The sequence below is a fragment of the Macaca thibetana genome, chromosome 7 (genome assembly GCF_024542745.1).
Source record: "Macaca thibetana thibetana isolate TM-01 chromosome 7, ASM2454274v1, whole genome shotgun sequence".
In the NCBI taxonomy this organism is placed as follows: domain Eukaryota; kingdom Metazoa; phylum Chordata; class Mammalia; order Primates; family Cercopithecidae; genus Macaca; species Macaca thibetana.
The window spans coordinates 134,606,630-134,631,000 of NC_065584.1; the positions used below are offsets into that span (position 1 = coordinate 134,606,630).

The 24,371-nt window shown below is 46.5% G+C and overlaps 1 protein-coding gene across 1 annotated transcript; it reads right to left on the reverse strand.

Annotated features, from left to right (window-relative positions):
- On the reverse strand, positions 1-23,197 carry HDC (histidine decarboxylase). The gene is made up of 12 exons (XM_050797166.1): positions 22,752-23,197; positions 20,356-20,528; positions 15,910-16,023; positions 14,907-15,029; positions 12,440-12,574; positions 12,040-12,183; positions 11,510-11,576; positions 10,576-10,738; positions 10,394-10,484; positions 6,262-6,360; positions 1,193-1,294; positions 1-1,061 (listed from the first exon to the last, which is right to left on the reverse strand). Exons 1-12 carry the CDS (start codon positions 22,780-22,782, stop codon positions 315-317), a joined length of 1,989 nt encoding a protein of 662 aa, XP_050653123.1. The 5' UTR covers positions 22,783-23,197; the 3' UTR covers positions 1-314.
- Between the last annotated feature and the right edge of the window lie 1,174 nt (positions 23,198-24,371).

The window sequence follows — 24,371 nt, forward strand, 5'->3', positions numbered from 1 at the left end:
TTTTGTTTCAGGGACAAACATAATTTATTTCTAGGTTATATTTCATGTCACAAGCTGAGCCACAGAAGCTGCCTGTCTACCCTCAGCCCTTTCTCTCTGACCAGCCTGCTGAGCCCATCTGGATCATGCTGGCTTCAACTCTTCGTTTGTATCCCATCGTGGGCCGTGAACCCCTGTGAGAATGTGATTAAAATTATGAACTCGCCCCCAAGAAAAATGCATGTACACATAAGCACACAAAGTTGGCATACAACTGTGAGGGGTTCTCAGAGTCCCTGAAGTATATCCTCAGACTCTGGCTGAAGACCCTGGGTCTAAACCATGGCCTGCAGAGGGCAGCAGGGCAGCTGGAGCCCACACTGAGAGCTGCATTCAGGGAAGCTGGGGACGCTGTAGAACTTGATGAGTTTTTTGAAGGCACTTTTCTTCAGCATCATCATCTCTTCTGGAAACCTGGAAAAGATTCTGACCCTGGAGGAGCCCCCATTCTTCACAGAGGCCTCTGTGGGCAGTGGCTTCTGAGCACTCACTGGCACGCTGTTGCAGCTCAGGGAGCGCACTGTCTTCTTCTTAGTCTGCACAGACAAGTAACTGAACAGGAAGGAGGACAGCTTGTGCTTGGTGGCATCCGGGGCCTCTTCTGAAAAGCAGTCATCAACTGGGTCCGGCAGGCTTTCATGATGGCGGCCGTTTTCCCTTCTCATGGGACCGGCTCCCACACACTGAGGCTGCTTGATGATCTTCCTGGCCTGGACTGGATCATCTCCTGCCCCGCTGACAGACTGAAGGGACGTTCCACCGGCCCAGGCTCTGGCGCCCCTGATTTGGGGGATGAGGTTCCCAACCCGAGGGCTGGGTTGGGAAGTACAGTGCTGACTCAGGATGAGAGTGGCAGCATCTCGAATGAGATTCCAGTCTCTCAGGATGTCATCCCTAGTGGTAAACTGGGATGTCACAGTGAAACGGATGATTAACTTGTCCTGGATAGTGGCCGGGATAAGGAAGAGATGGCCAGCTTTAGCAATTTCCTTTAACACATTTTCTGTGAGACAATTAGGACCCTGTTTGAAAAATAAAGAGAAGTCTCCATCACACCCCTGTCAGCATCCCCAGAGCCCAGCATTTGTGTTTCTGAGAGGCTCTGGAGCACCACATAACATCATTCACAGAGGGGCTTGGAAGATGGTATTACCTTTAGACGAAAAACCACCAGGCCAAGGTGCCTCTTGGCAGGAATTTCAAAGGAAGGGTCATTTCTGACCAGAGATTCAAAATATTTAGCCATTTCAGTACCCTGGAATTGCAAATATAAAGAGAACTGAGATTCACCATCGGACAAGGGACTAATTATGCATAAACTTTCATACTGTTAAATAGTTTTAAACCAGTGCCACCTTCCCATCACAGAGACCTAAGCGGCTTCTGCCTCATTGTCATCTCCATTTGATTTTGCTCATATTCCAAGCTGGAAAATGTCCAATGGCCCCCTGTTTCCTGTCACATCGGATCCACCTCGAGAATTCATCTCAGGGCCCTCTTTAAACTCAGCCCCAGAACCCAGAAGGCATGTGCTTTGCAGTCCAGGCAACCTGACCTCAACTCCTGGTTTCACAGCTCCTGGACCGGCCAACTGGGCAAGTAAGGGCCAAAACCCAGCCCATGCTCTGCATCCCCAGCCAGGTGCCTCATGCGAGCTGCATCTGGCTATAGGAAGAGATGCCTGTTTCTAGGGCACAAAAAGTTGCCATATGGGCTAGTGGCAGCCCTGCCCCATCCTCAGCCTACATGCTTCACTTGCCTCTCAAACCTCTTCTCACCCTGTACCCCAAATGCCCTTTTCATCCCGTTTCTGACATTCCATAGAGAATATATTTTCACATCTTGTCCCCACCCACCATGGAAAGGTTTTGGACCTGGTTAATGGATACAGAGTTTCTGCTCAGGATGATGAAAAAGTTCTGGAAATAACTCACACAACATTGTGAGTATACTTAATGCCACTGAATCGTGCACTTAAAAATGAGTAAAATGGTACATTTTATGTTATGTATATTTTGTTACAATTTTAAAATGTTAAAGGCTTTGTATTATATTAATCTTCCACTGAAGTTCATGTCATCTTTTTAAATGTCCTGGGGTTTTTTGCTTTTTGTTTTTAACCTAGGATTACTAACTAAACAAGAACAGGACTTGCCTTTTCTTTTCTTTTTAAAAAATTTCTCCAAGCATCCAGAAGAGCTCAATAAAATATTTGCTAAGTAATTATATCAATTAGTTCTCATACTTGCTACTCTATTTCAAGAGAGGGCAAGGGAGTTAGCTGATCGTCTTTTTTTTTTTTTTAAGAGGGTAGGGTCTTGCTTTGTCACACGGGCTAGAGTACAGTGGCATGTTGCACAATCAAAGTTAACTGCAGCCTTGAACTCCTGTGCTCAAGTAATCCTCCCACCTTCACCTCCTGAGAAGCTAGGACTACAGGCACACACCACCATGCCCAGCTAAATTTTTTAATTTTTTTGTAAAGACAGGGGTCTCACTAGGTTGCTCAGCCTGGTATCAAACTCCTGGGTTTAAGCGATCCTCCTTCCTAGGCCTCCCAAAATGCTGGGATTACTGGCATGAGCCACCATGTCTGGCCCTGATCCTGTCTTTTGACTATAATGAAATGAGTTTCTCCAAATCTTTCTCAGAGCCCCTTTCTCCCCTGCGTGGTCAGTTTCAGACAGCCCAGGACTTTTGACCTGCTCCATTTCTAACCTGGGCCCCTTCACCCCTCCTGAGGCAACCTGGTGATCCCTTGTCCTGGGAAGTCACCATATTGATGCTGAACTTAGTGCGGACACTCAATCAGCATAGCACACCATAGCCCAGAACTCCTGAGCTCAATTGAGCTTCCCACCTCAGCCTCCCAAGTAGCTGGGACTACAGGCACGTGCCACTGTGCCCAGCTCAATCTTTCCATTTTTTAGAAGGAACCAAGGGAAAGTGATTTTCCCAAGTGACAACAGGGAGATCTCCTCCCACTGTGCTTTTATCCCTCCTATAACCCATGCTGTTTGCAACAACAGAAGCAGAGGTCAGGGGAGAGGAAAACACAGAGCACAGGCAGCACCACCACCTCCAAAGCCCCACTTCACAGGTCATGAAAAGAGAGCTGCTGCCAGTGCCCTGCACCGCTCTAGGTCAAGGGCAGGCACTGTGCAGCCATGGCCAAATATAGCCCCCACCTGTGCTTGTAAAGTTTTTTGGAACACAGCATTCCCATTTGCTTACATATTGTCTATGATAGCTTTTGTAGTACAGAGGTAATTATAATAGAGTATGGCCCACAAAGCCAAAAATATTTACTATCTGGCTTTTTATAGGAAATGTTTACCAATCCCTATTGTAGGTGATAGGAGATGATGATGATGATGATGATGATGGTGATGATGATAACTTATAATTAGATGAAGGAGATGATGAAGGAGGGGAAGAAGAGGAGAACAGGAAGAAGTATTCATTGAGTACTTAACTGAGTAGTAGGTAGACCCTATGCTAAGGGCTGCATCTATATTATCTCATTTAATTTGAGAGAGGTAGTATCCTTTACTCATTTTTATAAATTAGGAAGGCATGGCCAGCGGTGGTGGCTCATGCCTGTAATCCTAACACTTTGGGATGCCAAGGTAGGCAGACTGCTTGAGCCCAGGAGCTTGAGATCAACCTGGACAACGTGACAAAACCCCATCTGTACAAAAAATACAAAAAATTAGCCAGGCATGATGGTATGCGCCTGTAGTCCCAGCTACTCAGGAGGCTGAGGTGGGAGGATCACCTGAGCCTGGGGAAGTCAAGGCTGCAGTGAGCTCTGATGGCACCACTGCACTTCAGCCTGGGCAACAGAGACCTCATCTCAAAAATAAATAACAATAAATAAATAAATAAATAAATAAATAAATAAGGCAGACAAATACAGAAAGGTTAAGTAATTTGTCTAAGGTCACCAAATAGTGAAGGATAGAACTAAATTTCCATTCCTTAAAGCACTTCTCTGTAACAGAGAAATATGAAATTTAATTTTATATAACTTTCCAAGAGCTCAGCATAGTAGAAAGCAGCCCAGAACTATGAAGAAAAGATTTGTAATTGGGAGGCTTCGGGGAAGTCCCAGGCCTTCTTCCCTCAAGCAGGGCAATTGCTCCCTCTGAGCCTTGTCAGATGAGAGTGACCACCCCAAGCACTGTGCTAAAAATCTAGTGAATAACTAGAATGTATTTTTGTACTGAAGGCATTATACAAGTGTTAATTATTATCATCACAGTCAAGTTGAAGAGATAAAAGTAAGTCATATCAAACAACTTTATTTTAATTCCATTTCTTCTATCGTGGGACATTGGAAGAACTTTGAGCTCAGTTTTGTAAAGGTGTTGGAGTAGGTGATCATAGGAATGCTAATGAAGCAGAAACCAGAACAGATGGAATAGGCAGAAAAGCTCCTGGTGGAAGCAGAATTTAATCCATTCGCAACATTTGGAAAGGAGAGGGCAATTCAGGTGAAGGACACGGGTGAAGGTGCAGAGATGGACTGAGCGTGGGGTCTGGATGGGTCGATGAAATGCCCAAGCTAGGGTAGGAGCTGATCATCAAGTCCTTGAAAGCCAGGCCCAGGAGCGTGGGCCTCATATATGGTAGGCAATGGGGTTGCTAATAGGAATTCAGGGGTTTGACTCGCAGACGGAAGTGCTAAGGGAGGTTGGTCAGGATCTGCACATTGAATATCCAGTCCCAAATTGTAAGCCAAAAAATTTTCCTGATTACTTGTAACCTCCACCAACCATTCCCCACCCACAACCCTCCAGTCTTGAGTGTGAGTTTCTAGAAACAGCACAAAGTGCCTAAAGTTCCTCAATATTGTTGGTGGCAGCTGCTCATTGGTAAACAACCAGTGGTGATTACAAAGGTAAAGTTACCAACACTAAAACCAGTCATATGAAACTGGAGAACATTATGTTAAGCAAAATAAGCCAGGCACAGAAGGACAAATTTCACATGTTCTCACTCAAGCATGGGAGTTAAAAAGCAAGCAAACTGAGCTCGTGGAGACACACAATAGAATGAAGGTTGGCAGAGGCTGGGAAGCGTAGCAGGGAATGGGGGATAAAAAGGTGCTAGTTAACGGGCGCAAAAATACAATTAAATAGATCTAAGGTTAGGTGGCACAATAAGGCAACTGTAGTTAACTATAATTTGCTGTACATTTCAAAATAACTAAAAGAATGGACCTAGAATGTTTCTAACACAAAGAAATGATAAATGGTTGAATGTGGATACCCAGTTACCCTAATTTGATCACTGTACATTGTAGGCCTGTATCAAAACCTCACACATATCCCATAAATAAATGCATAATTATTACATAAGCATAATAATTGATTTTTTTTAAGTTTTAAAAAGTCATAGTTACCGCTTCCACCACTTCATTTTGGTTTGTGTTTGTTTAACCAAGAAGGAATTCCCTAGAGGCAAGGTGGAAGGACAAAGCACACACAGGCAGAAAGGATACTGTCTCCAGCTTCCCCTGCCGCTTTTATCAATGGCTTTGTCTTGCATGTGGGCTCTTGTAGAAATGGGAGACCACCACCAGTGGCCAGAGTTCTTAAGTCCCACCTCTTCCATGAAGAACATGGGAGAGAGGCTGTGCCTGTCTCATTTACCTCAGTGTCCCTTTCTTAGCACAATACCTTTGTAATTGCTGGATTGAATAGAAATAAATTAAGCCAAATAGGGCTTCAATAAATGCCTGTCAATGCAGGGAGGTTTGTTCCAGACTTGGTAGGTCTACCTGTCCAAGCCAGGAGAGCTTTGTTTAAGGCATAATCATAATAGTGCTAAAATATTCAGCCAGCTGTGACCACCGAGGTAATTCCAAAGCAGATAGGATCCTACCCTGGCCACACACACTTCCCCTTGATTTACTTTCTCTTTCTCTCTCTGCAAACCAGACTCTGGGGCCATCCCTCCCCAGTGCTCAGTGACAGCAAGGAGAACAGTGAGACACTCAGCAGAAGACAGGCATCAGGCGGCCCTCGGGGCATGTTGTGCTCAGCGCTCCTCAGGTTAACAAAGAGAATCAAATCCCAGGAGCTGAGGAACAGGCCCAGACACCTGAACCAGACACCACAAATCTCCTGGGCAGATCTGCAAAGTAGAAACCAGCTTTCCTCGCCATGAGAAAACAGAGGAACACAGGCTCAGCCCCCACAGTGGCATGCTACATACATGTCTGACATGTGCTTGAAGATTCTTCACCCCGAAGGACCGAATCACGAACCAGAGTTTAATAGACCGAAACCGTCGGCTCAGGGGGATCTGCCAGTGCTAGAAACAAAGGAACACAGTGCCCATGGTTAGAGACAAGGGCGCCCCACTCCCTCGGGCATTTCTGGGCATTATCTGTTGCCTGCCCAGCCCTCCAGGGATGAATGGTGTCACCATGACTCCGGAAGCTGTTGCTAAGGAGTAAGCCAAGCTTCCCAACGGTTGCCCCATTGTGTGACCAAGTCACTGATGAAGGTGGCCAATAGTCACTTGTCTGAGAGCCAGACAAGTGGAAATCAAGTCCATTACCCTGAACCAATGAGAAGGGCACTTTGCTTTAAATTGCTCCTTTAAACATTTCATCCCAGCCCAGAAATTCAACATAAGGGCAATACATTTTCACTCTAAACGAATCTATATTCCTTGAATAGCAGAAAATAAAGTCCTATTTTGATCCCCCCCAAAAATGTAAAGTATAGTGGTTAGAGCACAGACACTAGAGTCCTGCAGACCTAGGTTTTGCCTCCAGCTCTGCCACTTACTAGCTGTGTGACCTTGGATAGTGCCACCTCACTGGCTCATCAGTGCGGGACGTAAAGAACCAACTGCACCTCCCGGGGAAGTGGCGTGAGGACAAAGAACACCAAGAGCCTCAGAAGAAGTTGTCAGTAGGTGTTGGCTATTTCGATTATTTTAAAATGTGAGCTACAAATCACAGTAGCATTTCTGTCTAGAGCCAAGATGATCCCTATTTAACCTCACACTGCCTTGTTCATTTTCCTGTGAGATTCGTGTGATCTGAGGGGCATCACTCCAGCTGTCAGATTTCAAATGAGCAATGAAACTTCTGCCTCTGTTAGATGAAAATTGATCCTTTGCTCCTGGTGGCCAAATTCAACAGAGCTTAAAGTTCAAGGTTGCAGCCACCACAAATCTGAAAATTTCCAAATTAATTTCAGACTGATTTCTCAGATCTAAAAATAGAGCAGAGGATTTGGAAAACATTTGTAGTTATTATAATGAGTCATGTGGTTTCTAATGACGTCTCCCTCAAATGTCAGAAAGTTTCTACCACAATTTCTGTTGACTAAAAATAAATGTTTGCCCCACTGCGTATTTATCTGCCCATGCACAAGATTATCAAATCCTCACAAATGTCCTCACCTTCACCCTTCACCCCAGTTTCCTGAGCCAGGTACAGTTGGGACATCACCCCTTTGTTGACGGACAAAGGTTCCCCAGCATAAAAGTACTAAGCCTTTGATTTCCAAGCAAAAAACTCTGTTGTGCTGAGGACCAGCTTGTGGCCTTTGTGCCAGCAGAGGGCATCAAAACCTGAAAATGGAACAAAATTGCTGTAACAGAGAAAGCGTCAACTCTACCTCTTGTCCATGGACACTCCAAGAGAATAATGAACGGATGATAGGGGTCATCTCTTAAAAGGTTCTGATTTCCAGATAGTTACAGCCAATTTATTTCATATATAGAAAGAGCTACTTTATTTTACCAGCAAATAAACCAGGATAGGCAGAGGTGATTTTATTTTGACTTCTTCACAATCTTCCTCATTCCCAGTTGCTCCTTTGCTTGTCACTACTCCAAAACTGATCCATGCTGACTCAGCAGACTGGTTCTAGCCAACATTTTCTGTTGGATCAAAAAATCTGGCCATACAAAGGCTGACAGGACTCTTCTGTACCTTGAGGCATCCCCAGCCTCCTCTATGTCCTTGTAAGGTTTTGCAGGACTCTCCTGCCAAGGTCAAGGTAATGCTCCCTCCACTGGTGCTCTCTGTCCAGTGGGAGGCAGAAAAGAGGGAGCTTCTCTGCTGTCAGAGAATCTAGCCCTGATTTTAGGTGATTCCAGGGCCCCAGGGATTAAGCACCTAAGTCTTCTCTCCTGGGATGCTGCCCTATTTTTGGCTCTTCTCAGAGCAAGACGGAGCTTCTGTTCAAAGCTGCAGCCACCTGGGTGGGAAAGACATTGGGCCCATGTGAGAGTAGCTACGAGGACCCTCAGGATCACGACAAAGATAGCCGCTTCACTTTTCTAGGAGTTTCTTCATGGACTTCAAAATCAAATCCGTAGGATTAAAGGTGGGGGGAAGGATAACTGTCAGGCAGCACTTTCTGGGTGGAGAGGTAAAAATAATAAGGTTCCCCAGAGCAGGGCTGGGAAGAGTTTACTGTAACATTTTTATGAGTTATCTGGAAGACAGAGAGCACTGTAAAATCTCCAAACTCCTGGGAATGAACCCCGGGAAGATCCTGAGGCACTGTGGTAAATGAATTTAAAGGGTAACATGAAATTTAAAAGGGCAAGGGTGAACATAATGCTCCTCAGTTATGATGACCCAAATATACTGGTAGGAGAATGGGCATCAATTCACACTCAGGAAGCAAACCCACAGTTATCCCTAAAGATATCTGAACCTTGGGCTGTTCCGGAATTTTTTTAATTTTTCATTAAAAATCTCTGAAAACCCACCAGAAAGAGCAGTGGAGACAAAGAACCATTATTTTTCTTTATTTACCTCTAGAGGGTCTTCTGTCACTACCAGTAAGCCATGAGGCTTACCGCTGTAATTCTAATCCAAAAGCTTCAAAAATCTAAAGAGGGTGTGGGCTGGTCCAAGGGAGAATAGCCAGTATAATCAAGTGATGACGAAGGTATTATTTTAAGACTAAAAGGGCAAGACACTTCAGTTGTCCAAGAAGATAAGATAAAAGCATCTCTTCACAAGGAAGGACACTTACGGGGGTCAGACACTGCTCTCAGCGCTTCAGTGTATTAATTTGTATAATCCTCACAGCAAGCCTAAGAAGCCAGAACTGTGGTCATCAGCCTCATTTGACACAAGAGGAAATCTGGACACAGAGTTTAAGTCACTTGTCCAAGGTCACACAAGTTAGTAAACAGAAAGCCAGGACTCCAATACAAGCCATCTGGTTTAGCACCTACATGCTTACCCACTGTCATAACAAATTTCTGCAGCTTCAAAGAAGAGCTTTCAGAAATACTATGCCTACCATATATCAAGCACTTGCCACACGGTTATTGTGCTAAGTGATCTACACGTGTTCCCATTTAAGCTTCACAATACCGTGTGAATCAGTGCCACTATTCTCATTTTACAGATGAGGAAAGCGAGGCTCAGAGAGGTCCATTAGTTTCCCAAAGGGCCGCTGCTGCAATGGAATTCCAAACCAAGCTCGCCCCCACTCTGCTCTGCTGCCTTCGTTGGCCAGGTAATGTGTAATACGTTCGTTTACATCCCTGTCTCCCCTCCAAGGAAGGGCTCATCCTCAAACTGCGGAGTCAATCTGTAAGAACTCGTTTCCCTAAGGCAAAATACTGGCTGAGGATGTGGGATCAAGAGAGTTGAGGTTTGCCGGGCGCGGTGGTTCACGCCTGTAGTCCCAGATACTTGGGAAGCTGAGGCAGGAGAATCGCTTGAATCCGGAAGGCGGTGGTTGCGGTGAGCCAAGATGGCGCCGCTGCACTCCAGCCTGGTTGACAGAGCGAGACTCCGTCTCAAAAAAAAAGAAAAAAGAAAAAAGAGAGAGAGCGAGAAAGAGAGAGTTAAGAGAGTTGAGGTGCAGCCAGCTGGGGAAGTCAGGAATGCTCGGAGGCTTCCAGAACCTCACACAAGTCCCGCAGCCCCTCACTACCACAGAGCTGCCCCACAGCGCCTCTGTCAGGGACGAAAAACCAAAAGCGATTTCAGCAAGAAGGCTCTTTCCCCACGGGGGAAATTCTCCACCCTGCCCTGCTGCTGGGTAGGAAACAAAAAAGATGACCCGAGATGGAGGCAGAAGGAACTGGTCCACCTGTGACAGGAAGAGCATTTCTAGGAATTAAAAAAATGCCACAAATATTCAGGAAATGTGCACACTGCCTCAAAGGCTGGTCTCATTTTCAACCATTTTCTGGGTTTCATTCTATATACTTAGGGACAATTAGAAACCAAGGTACGCATTGGCAATATTCTGAGAGGAGCTCATAGCGTGCTGCCTTCTGAAGGGAGCCACCGTCCAGATTTTGGGGGGTCAGACGCCCGAGCCCACTAGGCTGCCTGTCCCTGGCCACTCACCATGAAGTCGGTGGCCACGCCTGAGTTGGCATGCCTGAGGTAGATGGGATTCACACTGAAGGTCTGCTGAAGCTTGTACTTGTCCTTGACCCTGTGGGTTTCCAAATGGGCATTAGTGGCTGGGGTCTCTCCAGAGGAGGCAAGGCTTTCCCGCGTGCTCAGAGCTGGGCTGCTGCACTCACCAGAACCCAGTACAGTCAAAATGCACCATCATCCACTTGGAAGGATTAAAGGTGAAGGAGTCGGCATACTCAATCCCCTTCAGAAACCCCCGGAACTCGGGGCACAGGAAGGCAGTGCCTGCATAAGCAGCATCGATGTGGAGCCACAGCCCCTCACGGGCGCCTGAGGAGACAAACATCACCTGGCTGGAGGGGAGGATGAAGTGGGGGAAGGTGTCCCTCACCTGGCCAGGCTGAGTGGTGGGCTGCAAGGGTGATGTGCTTTGGCTAAAGGAGAAATGGAGGGGTGTGGAGATGGGAGCAGGGGGAGTCAGTTTGAAGAAGTGGGGCTGAAGGAGGCATCGTTACCTCCTAACAGGAAAGTCTACAAAGCCTCGCCCTTGCCTTTTTCTTGCACTGGGTAAAGAGCCAGCACCCTCTTGGCCTCAACCTAGAACATCCTGGCACAGAAATCAATTTCCCACCAGCACAGAGAGTAATGTTAGCGCACCGAATACAAAAGTTAGAGGGTTTCTTGCTTGGGGGTTAAACAGTCCCGTCTGGGTTTCCTCTCTGCCTTTAATCTCTCCCATGATTTCCCCTACCCAACCCTTTTCCTTTTCTGAAGCTAGAATAGAAATGCTTTCACACTGTATTTTGGATATAGCCTGCATTAAGTAAAGTTCAACATACGAGTAAGAGGATGAGAAAACCAAAGCCTCTCCTAGGACAGGAGGCAAGGTAGGGCACCTCTAACTCTTGTCACACCACTGGGAAAGGCAATGTCCAGGGATCCCTGGAAGACAGCCTCATGACCTTTGGTGGTTCTTCCCATGTCTCTGCATTGACCAAAGAGGAGCAGAATAATCCCATAGAGCTAGTCTCAGGTTCTTGCTTTTGGAGACATTTAAAAATGTATTCCTTGTCTTCCTAGCCAGAGAGGGAAGATACTTACAGATGGGGCCCAGCTCTGACAGACAGTCAAACGCACAGACCCCAGTGGTCCCTAGTGTTGCACAGACCTAGGGGAAAATGAAGGCAAGTTAACATAGGAGGGTGGGCTCGTGTGACACATTTGGCCTGAGAAAGATTTCACCACACATGTGATCTTCTCCCATCCATCCCACCAGAACAGTGTATATTTCAGACTGTGTTTTACCATGACTCGTAAGAAACACATTTTATATAACAATCTAGTACATGTATACATGTGTATTTGGAAAAAAAGTTTCATAAAACAATGCATACTCTGGCTATCTGTGTACACTCTAATATTTTATACTATATTTCTTTTTAATGCTGGTTATGACCCACAAAATTTATTCCACCACACACCTATGGATAGCACCTCATGATGTGTAAAATACTGTATGGGAGGACCTTTCTGCTTTTGTGTGCAGCATGTTACTTACCTGAATTCTGCCAAAATTCCTTCCTCACATCCAAGTTCTATCATTCTAAGCTTAGGCACACATCCTGACTTACAAAGACAGGCACCAAGCCCCGCTGCTTGTCTTCCTCGATGGCCTTCTGAAGAGCTTCCCCTCGGAGTGAGAAGTTGTCATCCACAGGCAGAAATTTCATCTTCACAAGGGATATCAAACCAGCCTTTTCCACGGAGGAGTGAGCCTAGAAGGGCCACAGAAACCTGTCAGCAAGAGTCGTCCTGGAATGATCACTCCCCAGAAACTGCTGAAGTCTAAGACTCGGGGAACCAAATACGATCGTTGCAAGCTTGCCTTCCTTACAGTTGCTGGAGACAAGCTCCCAGGTCTGAGCTGCCCAGAACCCCAGCGTACTCACATCTAGAAAAAAATTGCTCAGGGACCAAGATTCCAGAAGCCAAGCACCAACCCGAAGGGCTGTCCTGCGTTGGGCAACTCACCTGGTCAGAGGCATAGGCCACGAGTCGGGCATTCAAGCAGGACTCATCAGCATCGGGCTCAGACGTTTTCATTTCCAGGATTTTGTTCTTCCTTGCTGCCAGCAGGGCAATCAAAGTGGATTCACTGACTGTGCTCTGCAGGGGAAAAGGATTACCATGGCAGCCTTTCTGTGTTCTCTTGCCAAATTTCCCCAGGTTTTATAGTTGTTTCTCTCTCTCTCTTTCTCTGTGTGTGTGTGTGTGTGTGTGTGTGTGTGTGTGTATGTGTCATAGCTATTCACAGAAGGAAATACACAGCTCCTCCTGCCCAAGGTGCCTATCTCCCTCCCCAGCTTGCATTCCTATTCTGCCTTCTAAAATAAGCTTGCACCTAATACCACCCTCTCTGTTAGAGAGCCACAGAAACCGAAAAGAGAATGTTCTGTCCCTCCTGGATGTGTTTGCTCCCCATGTAAAACATATTTAAAAGAAGAACTCTCAGTTTATTACACAAATGGAAATGGACTTCGATTCCCCAGGGAGAGAGGGTCCTGGCCTTTGCGAGAGGCTGGTGACTTGGGCCCATTTAGTTGTCAATAGCTCTTGTGACCTTGGGCTAACATTTCCCCTCCAGAAGACTCTTTTCTGTCTATGAAATGGAGAGCATCCCTTTAACTGCTTCCCAGGACGGAAGTATAGATTATCCAAATAAGGGTTGGGTAGGATTTTGCTCTGGCCATGATTGTGGAAATCTTCGGGGCCACCTCAGAAACTTCACAGGAGTCTTTATGGTTCCTCATCATTCATTCACCCAGTCTTTGATGTCTTTGCTTCTTGAAATCTTCAAGTAACCTATAGCTGATAGAATCCTGCTAAAAAGGCCTGGCAGACACTGTCATGGAGAGTGGTGCGGACCAGATCCCACAGGTATTAAGTGTCTGGGAGTTACTCCATAACAAGAAAGCTATTTATGTAAAGAGGTACATAGCGTAATAATAATAATAATAATCAGCTGGGTGCAGTGGCTTGTGCCTGTAATCCCAGCACTTTGGGAGGATCCCTTGAGTCCAGGAGTTTGAGACCAGCCTGGACAACATAGTGAGACCCTGTCTCTTAAAGAAAAAAATATTAGCCAGGTTTAGTGGTGCACACCTGTAGTCCCAGCTACACGGGAGGCTGAGGTGGGAGGATTGCTTGGGCCCAGGAGGTGGAGGCTGCAGTGAGCCATGATGGCTCCACTGCACTCCAGCCTGGGCGACAGAACCAGGCCCTGTTTTTAAAAAAAATAATAATAGTAACAACACCTTCCATCCGTATTGCAATTCCTAGTTTACAAAACACTTTCTGGCATTCTACTTGCTCCTCACAACACCTCTTTGAGATAATTATGATTCTTGTCACACTAAGATGAGGAGAGGGATGCTCAGAGAGGTGATGGGACGAACTCAAGTTCACATGGCTGACGATACAGGAGAAAGCATGGTTTGGATTTAGACAGGCATGGGTTTGAATCCTCGTTCTTCTGCTTAGCAGCTGTGTAAGCTAGGGCAAGTTATTTAATCTCTCTGAACTTCAATGCTTTCATCTCAAACATTGGGGAATGGTACTATCCACCTACAGGGTTCCTGAGATAATTAGATGAAAAGCAAGATCATGCACCATAGACACTTAGCATGTTCTCCCAAATATGATATCCGAAGTTGTAACTATTTGCTGACAACCCAAAATGTCCAGAACATGCAGCAATTTATCTTTCTTCTGAGGTTCAGATTTTATTCTTGCTGCAAGGCTGGAGTGAGAGAGGGAGTCACTCAGCTAGCAAGAGGACCCAGTGAACTTCCTGGCTCTCATCTCAGAGTGACATGGCAATTTTTTTATTTTTTGAGACAAGGTCTTCCTCTGTCGCCCAGGCTGGAGGGCAGTGGTGCAATCATAGCTCACTAATGCAAAAGCACCTAAGCTTTCTGGGAGGCACCCAGAAAGCTCCATTCCATGGCACTACTGTTGAAAAAAAGAAATATTTGAAGAGCCATTATTTGACAACTATCCAAAAGATAGGGTCAGAGGATGCCATTAATCAGTTTATGCTGTTAGTTGCTCTCACTGCAAGGGATCTCCTGAACCCAGCAGGGAGAGAGAGAGAAGTCCTCGCTTGCCTTCTCCTTTCCCCTTTCACCGTGAGATGCAAAATGGGACAACAAAAGGGAATTGTCAGATTACAGACTAAGAAACCTGAATCAAGTCATACTGGACATGTGATCATGTGTTGGCTCTTTAATTTCTTTCAAAGGAAGTAGCAGCACATGTGAATGAAGCAGAAGCTGAGGTGGGAGTAGAGGTGGAAGCTGTGATGATGGTGGTGTTGGTGATGATGATGTGGTAACGTGGGGGAAACTCCATGGAGAACGGGAGAATTGCCAGGTTAGGGTTTGGCTTGTCTTTCACTACTTAGCCCCCATGCTAGGCGAAGCTTTGCCAGGGGAAGTACCTGCAGGACGCCTCCACCCTGGCTGCTGGGGTGGTAGTGCAAGAAGTGCTCTGGAAGTCCCAGCATTTTTGCCAGCCAGTCCATGACGTTCATCTCTAGCTCTGTACACGCAGGGCTGGATGCCTGAGAAAGGAAAAGGAACTTCGAACTGCACAGCCCCAGGGCACTGAGGTGCCCCCACGAGCTCCAGAAACATGTCTGCCCCTGATGGTGTCAATGGGAACCTTTCTGGAAAGGGGTCAATGTTAGGCCGTGTGCCTCTCTCCCGGTCCACGCTCTGTCAACCAAAAAGAGAAAATAATGTGGGGTTTTGGATTCATGCTGCCCTCAATGAGGCGAATTCTCCAAGGCTCTATGGAGAAATAGCCCTAGAAATCGTTGGCTTGGATTTGGTTCTCCAAGTCCCTAAAATACATAGCTGAGAAGTCCTCAAATGCCCAGGGGGAGGTTTTAGGACTAAGAACGTACTCTTTCCTAGAAAAGATATGAATACCCCCGCCCTCCCACCCACACACCCGTAAGAGCTCAGGCTTAAAATAAAAAGATGTTCTAGAAGGCTTTTTGGCACCATTTAAAGCTGAGTGGTGCTTAAGGGGTTATTAAGGGAAGTCTCAGGACGTATCTCCAGCTACTCAAATACGAGAGCACAGGGGAAGTGGCAACCCAACAGGCATCAAATTGCTTAGTTAAGGTCACAAACTGTGGCAATAACCGGATCTATATCCAAATCTTATCTGTGTCTCTATGAGCTGTGCGATCTGGGGGAGATAAGTTGCTTAAGCCTCGATTTCCTCACCTACACAATGGGACCAATACTCGTGATTCCATAGGGTTAAAGGATGCAATGAGAAAATTAAAATAAAGCATAAGCTTAAAGAATGTAGGCATTGTTAATAGTTATCGTGGAGCCATATTCAGAAAGAAAGGCAAAATATGTCTGCCGTAGGATGCCACTCCCTGCTACGTTTCCCCATTGCCAGTAGTTACAGCCATTGCTACTCACCCAAGTGAATCCCAAGCAGTTGATGGCATCAGCCAGCATGTCTCCTAGCAGGGAGGGCCAAGAGGTGAGGGCTGGGTAGTAGGCGTGCATATGGGGGCTCTGCCAATGTACCACCTGGAGGCAGAGCATGCACACAGTTGGCACCAGGAGGCTTTCTTTCTCCAGAGACCATCTCTGGCAAGGTGAAGTGTCACTCTAGAGATGGGCTGACACTTTTAAGCAGAAATAAGTGACACAACTCCATGAAAATCTGACTTGTTAACTGGTGTTCTTGCCACTCACATGGCTCATGTCCTATGCTAGATCTTCAGTGGAGCCTTTTCATATATGCAAAGTCCAGAGGAGAAAATGCAAAAGGAAAATCGCTAAAGTAATCCAGTTGTGGGATTCTGAGTGGTATTCACATTAGTCCCCAATACTTACTGCTCATGCCGCCCCGGCCCAGGAATAAAAGGAAGGACAGACTGTGAGCTCTAGAAAAGTAGACTGCTTGTTTCACCCAGTTTCTTGCAAAAGGCACCTTTTGTTTTATGGAGCACTGAGCTCTCTGGGCATGCAGCTCAGAGGGTCAGGGTGAACAGGTTCAAAGCTGTCCTTAAGCATCACATTGGGAATGTAGTGAGGAGAGGAGACAGTAGAGAGGAGAGCCCAGACCAAGCATATTGGAGGCCAACCTCCAGGCTAAGCCCTGAGCCCACAATCAAACCCGGATGTAAGGAGGAGCTGAGTGGGTAGGGAGGGCCCCCCATCAGAAGTCAGAAGCAGCCCCAGTGGTTCATCTGCCTCATGGATTATCTAATCTCTCCTCATCTCACTGCTCTGCAAGCATGCCCTGTTCCTTTCTGCATTTATGTCTTTGAGCAATGCTGTGTCCCCTGATACAAAGGCACTCGCCATAAAGACATGACCTTCCAAAACCTGCCAGTTTTTAGAAAGCTACTAAATATTCATTTCCTACTCGAACTCTCCCCTAGCTCCCACAGCTCCCTTCGATCCCTTCCCTGAGCGATGGAACGCTATAATTCTAGATGTTTCACTTTACTGAGGACTCATTCGATAACCTCTTAGAACATCATCCTGTTCTTTACTGTGCACAAATACTCAGAGTCCTTGAAGAACAAGGGCCTTGTCCTGGACAACATGTATAGTATAAGGAGCATAAGAATTAAGTCCAAGGACACAAGTTCCCATCCCACCTCGGTCCCTAACCAGCTGTGTGACTGTGTAGATTTACCATGAAGCTAATGAACTTAAGCTCCAACATACCATGTTTGTAGGGGTCTCTTTTGAGATTCATTCTTTTTTCTGAGACAGATTCTCACACTGTCACCAGGGCTAGAGTGCAATGGCACCATCTCGACTCACTGCAACCCCCGCCTCCCGGGTTCAAGCAATTCTCCTGCTTCAGCCTCCCAAGTAGCTGGGATTACAGGTGCCCACCACCATGCCTGGCTAATGTTTTCATATTTTTAATAGAGACAGGGTTTCACTATGCTGGTCAGGCTAGTCTCGAACTCCTGACCTTGTGATCCGCCCACCTCAGCCTCCCAAAGTGCTGGGATTACAGGTGTGCGCCACCGTGCCCAGCCTCATTCTTTTTTGTTTTTCAAGAGGAGGTCTCAAAAAGCGTTTACAGTACAGACCCCCTAAAACCAGGAGCCTATCCTGCACTTCCCTCAACCTCAGTTTCTCATCGTAAAATAAATCCTGTCTCCTAGGGTTGCTGTGTGGGTGGAGGCGTGGGCAAGAAATGTGTGAAATGTTAACGGTAAACTAATCATGTGGGTGACAGACACATCACATATCCTGACTTGACTCAGAGAATCAAACCTCTTCCTCCGATTTTCACCATGCAAGACTCATGACCGGTAATAACCACATCTCCTGCTCTCCATGCCTTCTCTTACTTACTTCTCACAGGACCTTATGGGGTATGGCCTATGCATTATCTCTGTTTTACAGGTGAGAACTGGGGCTGGCAGAGAGAAGCAACATCCCTGTGGTCACACATACCCCATACGGACAGGTGACCGCAATGAGACAGAAGCCCAGACACCTGAGCAGGGTGGTGTCCTGACTTTTTCCATGGGAATGCCCTCTCTCTCTCGTGAAAAGTAAATGAGGATTGTCTAACCAGGGTTGGAATTAAAGGGGAAAGAGAGTTTTTCTTCTCTTATTTTCTAGGTGGTGGCAGGAAGAGAAAAACTAATTCAGTTTTCAATGAGGCACTGAGCAAAATGAGTAAGCAAAGGGCCAACTGCTTTCAGGCCAGCTCTCGGAGGCTGGTGTAGCCTGAGAGATGAGTTGAGAGATTTGACCCTTATTATCACTGTGTTTAGTGACAGTATTTTGGAAACCCCAGACAAGGGCTTCTACCTCCTAGCCCTATCAAGAGACAATAGTCTGTTCTCGTAAGATAAATAAGATAAAATAAGCCAGAAGGGCCCTTATCAAAAACAAACAGACCTCTCTTTCCAGAAATGAGCTTCACCAACCACACCCACAGCAACTGCTGGAATTCCTTTCAATCAAATGAATCAGCTCCTTTCCACCTCTTCTGACAGTTGCTTTCAGTCTCACTCTCAGATTATAGTTAGCCCCTCAGCAGATTACATTTTACAGAATAAAAACCAGGAGATAATCTTATCAGGATCTAGCCTCCGTAAGCCTTACTGATACTGACATTTTCAAAAGATGCTTGTGAAATAGGCTGAATGGTCAAAGAGATGAGTGGCTTTATATGAAATTGCCTTCATGGCCAGGCGCAGTGGCTTAGGTCTCTCATCCCAGCACTTTGGAAGGCCGAGGTAGGAGGATCACTTGAGCCCAGGAATTGGAGACCAGCTTGGGCAACATAGTGAGACCTTGTTTCTGTTGCTTTAATAAAAAAAAAAAATCAAAATTGCCATCACTTTCTGAGCTTGAGTATTTTCCCACCCCTGCCTCTAGCATATTTTTGTCACTTTTTTTTTTTTTTTGAGATGGAGTTTCACTCTTGTTGCCCAGGCTGGAGTGCAATGGTGCTATCTCAGCTCACCACAACCTCCTCCTCCCGGGTTCAAGCGATTCTCCTACTTCAGCCTCCCAAGTAGCTGGGATTACAGGCATGCGCCACCATGCCCAGCTAATTTTGTATTTTTAGTAGAGACGGGGTTTCTCCACGTTGGTCAGGCTGGTCTCGAATTCCCAACCTCAGGTGATCCTCCTGCCTCGGCCTCCCAAAGTGCTGGGATTACAGGCGTGAGACACTGCGCCTGGCCTTTTTGTCACATTTAAGTCAAAAGTTCTCTGGCAATGATGAAGGCAAACCTCAAGTTGGCCTCAGGAAGAGCCTCTAAACGTGTGGTTCAGAACACAAATGCCCTAAGCGGGGAGAGGGAGGACACAGCCTGTGTGGGGGTGCGGAACAAGAGAGGCAATGCTAGGGGCCCAGGCTTAGCCAGGCGCACTCAGGCACTCACCAGTAGAGGTGACAGAGGGTAGGAGAAACGGCAGAGCCTGTGAAGTAAGACTGGTCTAGGTTAAAATCCTGTATCTACCAGTTACTAATTCTGTGACTTTGGGCAAGACAATTAACTTCTCTGAGCATCAGCAGTTTCCTCATCTGTAAAACAGGGCCACTGGCACAGAGCTGGCACGTGGCAGGGAGCCCCACCACAGGAAGGGAGTCTACTTTAGCATGAGCACATGGCAGAGCTCCTCACCGCCGCTGGCCAGGGGTGTCATCACCACCCATCAAGGCAGGCTCCAGCTCAAGCCCATGCATCAGCCAGCTTCCATCAGCTTCCTGGCCCTACCAGCACTATCCCCGGCTGCACCCTCCGTCATGGAAAGTATCAATGATTCAGGGAAAGCCCCCTCTTGCTCTTGAAAAGCAGCTCAATCACCAGACTTCAGAGGTGCCAGGAGGGGTTGCTGGGGCCCACTCAGTTTCCCGGACCAATGCAACCTGGTCACCAGAGTGTCCTTGCGGGGATGTGTTCCCCACTTCCTTCCTTCTCTTTGGTGTGGTCTCAGACACTGTATAGAAGAGTCCCTGGCTCCGTCCTCGGGGCCAGGCACTACCTCCAGCTTCCTCTCCGCTGTCTTACTACCCACAGTTGTCCTTTCCCCTCAGACAAAATGTTCTCTTCTCCACCCATCCCATTAGATTTCCACACTTCTGCCAGACTGTGCTCCGGAATGCAGGTGTTCTGGCCAGCCCTGCCCTGGCATCATAAACCTCTTGCCATGGCACAACTTGGAAAAAAAAAAGAAAAAGAAACCTAATACCAGTCAAAGTCCTGCCCTCCACATGCCTCACAGATGGGCTGGGGTGTTAGTGGCCAAGTGGCTGAAGGATGCATTCTCATCCCAAGCTGACACAAAGCAGGCCTTTCTTCAGGCCACCACCCACCCTTCTGTGCCCTGAAATCCAGATCTGCCCTTGTGGTCACTGTGTCTCACCCCAGGCATGATGATTCGTTCAATGTCCCCAAAGATGCTGTCCCAGCTGTCGGGGTCCTCAGGAGCACTCTCAGGCAGCTGGGCTCGCAGGTAGCCAGGCTGCACGTCTGGCGTCACACGTCTCTCCCGCACAGTGCTCAGGTACTGGCAGATGTAATCCACCATCTCTCTCCCTAGAAGTGACATAGAGAAATCAGGCTCAAGTCCCCTGACTGGGCCTGACCGATTTGTGCCCATCCCTCTCAGGTCCGGGCCAAGAGACTTGGTAAAGAAGGAGATGGATTTGGCCGGGCGCGGTGGCTCATGCCTGTAATCCCAGCACTTTGGGAGGCTGAGGCAGGTGGATCACTAGGTCAGGAGATCGGGACCATCCAGGCTAACACGGTGAAACCCCTTTTTTCTAAAAATACAAAAAAATTAGCCAAGCATGGTGGCAGGCGCCTGTAATCCCAGCTACTCGGGAGGCTGAGGCAGGAGAATCGCTTGAACCTGGGAGATGGAGGTTGCAGAGAGCCAAGATCACACCACTGCACTCCAGCCTGGACCCAAAAAAAAAAAAAGAGAGAGACAGATTCATGGGCCGAGGGTAGGATCTGATCCCCTGCACAACCTTATCTTCAGAATTTAAAAAAAGAGTAAGGGAGTGAATGAATGATGGAGGGAGATTCTGAGTGAGCAAATGAACAAGAGGGAAAATCTCCAAAGCACAAAACTCTAGCGCCAAAGTGAAATGTTTCATTTTCTTTCCCCTTCCTTTTTCCACTTCAATTTTGATTGTCTCTCCTACCTTTCTTTCCTTCTCAGAAACAGAACATCTATTAACTACTTTATAAGTTCTTTGTATCTACAAAGATATTATTTGTATCTACAAACTCTATAGCTCTTTGTATCCAAAAAGTGTTACACACACACCCACCAGTTATATCTGGTAGCACAGATGGAAAGATTCCATGCCCAGTTCCAATAAAGGACAAAAAAAAACTATTTTTTCACCATTCCCATTGAATCCGTTATTATTCATCTTTTTTGGACTCATATGAGGACTTAAATTCAAGAATCTGATTAAAACTGTAGGCTTACATATACACAGAACTTTGTGTATAATTTCTGAGGCTCACAGAATTCCTAAAGCACAACCATGGGTCCAGACCAAGCTCCCTGCCCTGGCCTGGGAAATGTGGCACCAAATCTTAACGACTTTCTCTCCCTCCCTGCTGCCTCCATCAACACATCAGTGCTTAGGATATTTTTTAGATGCTAAAAAAAAAAATGTATCAAGTGAATGAACATATGAATAAGGAAGGAAAAAAAGTCAAGTCGAACACTCTGAAACTATTGCAAATTATTTATTCTTTCAGGTTGCAGTCTTCAGTGCCTCTGTTGCTGTGTGTGTGTGTGTGTACATACTTCTTTGTCTGTCTCAATATCCATTCCTTAGTATTTCCTGAGCTGCTTTTACCTAGGAGAGGGAACTCAGTTTCTCCCCTCTGCATCAGCTTATGCAAAGTTCTTAAGAACAGAACCAGCCCCAGGCAACACTGATGAGACAAAGGTAGATTTCCACACCATTCTGTCTTCCTTCTGCTCCCCTTCAGCCCTCTCACATCCTGGTGCTTCTCTAGCAGGGCCCCACCAGAGATCTGAGAGCTCTAGACCTAACCCTCCACAGGGCCAGGAACAGTGCTAAATGTACTTGTATTCCACTCAGAGGATGAATATCTACAGGAACCTGCTCTCAGCTGACAGTGCCTTAGGAAAGCAACAGAAGCTAATGCACACTAATTAGTGAGTAGAAGGATATAAAAAATTATAGAAATAAAGACATTCAAGATTCTCTTTTAAGCAACTACCTACTTTCCTGCTAAGGGAGAGCCATGTCTGAAAACTGGATAACCACTTGGTTTTGCCTGATACAGAGTAGGCACCTACTAAATATTTATGAAATAAATGACTAAATGAAAGAACGCTACTGATAGGTTCGCACATGAAGGAATGAATGTTAAGAAAGAAAAGATTTGCAGTGATCACAGAATACTGAGAACATTTTTTTCTATTTCAGAATATGAACAATCCCCTTTTCCCATTTAGTGGCTCAGGAATCCAAATCCTCTATTTTGTGGGAAAGCGAGGAGGAAAAGCAAGGCACGGTAGTGTGGACGTGTGTGAGAGTGGGTATATGAGAGACAGAATGAAAGAGTGGTTGAAAAAAGTTTTACACTCTGATCCCACATCCCTTTTGCAGAAAAAAAAAAAAAAAGGTGTTCCTGGTTCCAACTCTCAGAAGGCAATTCTAATGCTCTGGTCAAATGTCACCCCAAAATCTACGGGCCACCCACCAGCAGCTGTTCCTGCAGAAGTAGCAGCAGGGAAGAGGGCCAGGGATGCCTGTCGCTCACCTCTCTCTCTGTACTCCTCAGGCTCCATCATCTCCCTTGGGCTCTGGCTCCTTCTCACAGATGGACACGCAGGAGGTGGAAGGCGTGAAAGGCGTGGAGCAGCCCAGCTTCCCTCTCGCCAGCCCTGCGCACTCCCTGGCTGCCAGTGTGGGCCCTTTATTTAAAGGGTTCTTTCTTTGACCTTAGCTCCGCCCTTCAAAGTCCCTTCCTCTAGGTTTAATTAATTCCACCCTTTCTTTCCTGGTCCTCGTTGAAAACAGTGACCACAACTTCGACTGGTCAAGAGAGCCAGGATAAAAGGCGCTTCTAAATTAAGCAGTGCACTTAGCAACTCAAGCCTGCAGGCAGCCTCCAGGTGGATGCAGTAAAAGAGCCCTCAGTTATTTCTGCCCCTGGATTCAGACAATAGAGCTCCAGCCTCAGGCAAGCTCTCAGCTCAGTAGCCGAGAATAAGGCCAAGGGTATGCAGAAAAAGTAGCACAAATTATTAGTATTATTCCTGCCCCTGTTTCCTTATCAGCAGTAGGGAGGAAGGAACAGGCACTAATAGTGATGTCCCCTGTGCTCAGGAACGGGCAGAAGTTATCATTGACCACAATGGTTTTTCTATTACAATATACTACCTGTTGTTGTAGAGAATGAGAAAACACAGTTATAAGCCAAAAAGAATAAAAATTAAAACATCACCCCAAAATCATCACTTTTAGCACTTAAAGAAGTGGAAGGGGGCATGGAAAGGGACCTGCAGAAACCCCTGCAGGGAGGGGAAACACTATCCTTGGGGTTTGATTTCTGAGTAAAAAGTAATCCAGTGCTTGCAAGTTGCTAAATGCAATAGTCTGTCTGGTTTATTTGTTTCCCGTCGTCCTTCTTCCTCTCTTGGTGGCGTTTTATTTGTTACTGCTTCATCCTTGCAGCCCACAGTTTCTCTGGGCTTCCCTCCTACATCTCTGGCTGTTTGTTTCCTCCAGTGCTGGCACACCTCAGGGCACTGCCCTCCTTTCATCTTTCTTCTTACGTGGCATTGCCTATTTCTAAGGCTTTCTTTTTTTTCTTTTTTTTTTTTTTTTAGACAGAGTCTTGCTCTGTCGCCCAGTCTGGAGTTGGTGCAGTCTTGGCTCACTGCAACCTCTGCCTCCTGGGTTCACACAATTCTCCCACCTCAGCCTCCTGAGTAGCTGGGACTACAGGCGCCCACCACCATGCCCCAGTAATTTTTGTGTTTTTAGTAGAGATGGGGTTTCACCATGTTGGCTGGGTTGGTCTTGAACTCCTGACGTCAAGTGATCCACCCGCCTCAGTCTCCCAAAGTGCTGGGATTACAAGTGTGAGCCCCTCGCCTGGCCCATTTCTCAGGCTTTAAATGTTACCTATGTGATATCCATATAGGTTTAAACATACCATCAGGCCCTCCCTATCTTTTGAGCTTCGAAATCTTATATCCAACTGCCTTTCTGACAAATCCTCTTGTATGACTCTGAGGCACCTCAAACTTAACGTATTGCAAAACTGTCTTTGCCCCAAAATATGCACCTCTTCTAGTCGTCCCTATCTCAGTTCATCATCTCTCCATTTTCCATCCACCCATCTATTCACCCCTTCACCATCCATTCATCCAAC

What these genes read in the sequence shown, in the direction of transcription:
- HDC (XM_050797166.1), bottom strand. Translation starts at nt 22,782, where the DNA reads ATGATGGAGCCTGAGGAGTACAGAGAGAGAG. An exon ending in TGGCCTATGCCTCTGACCAG is followed by an intron (nt 12,184 to 12,439) that starts GTGAGTTGCCCA and finishes TGGCCCTTCTAG; the next exon opens with GCTCACTCCTCCGTGGAAAA. An exon ending in TGGTGGTTTTTCGTCTAAAG is followed by an intron (nt 1,062 to 1,192) that starts GTAATACCATCT and finishes TTTTTCAAACAG; the next exon opens with GGTCCTAATTGTCTCACAGA.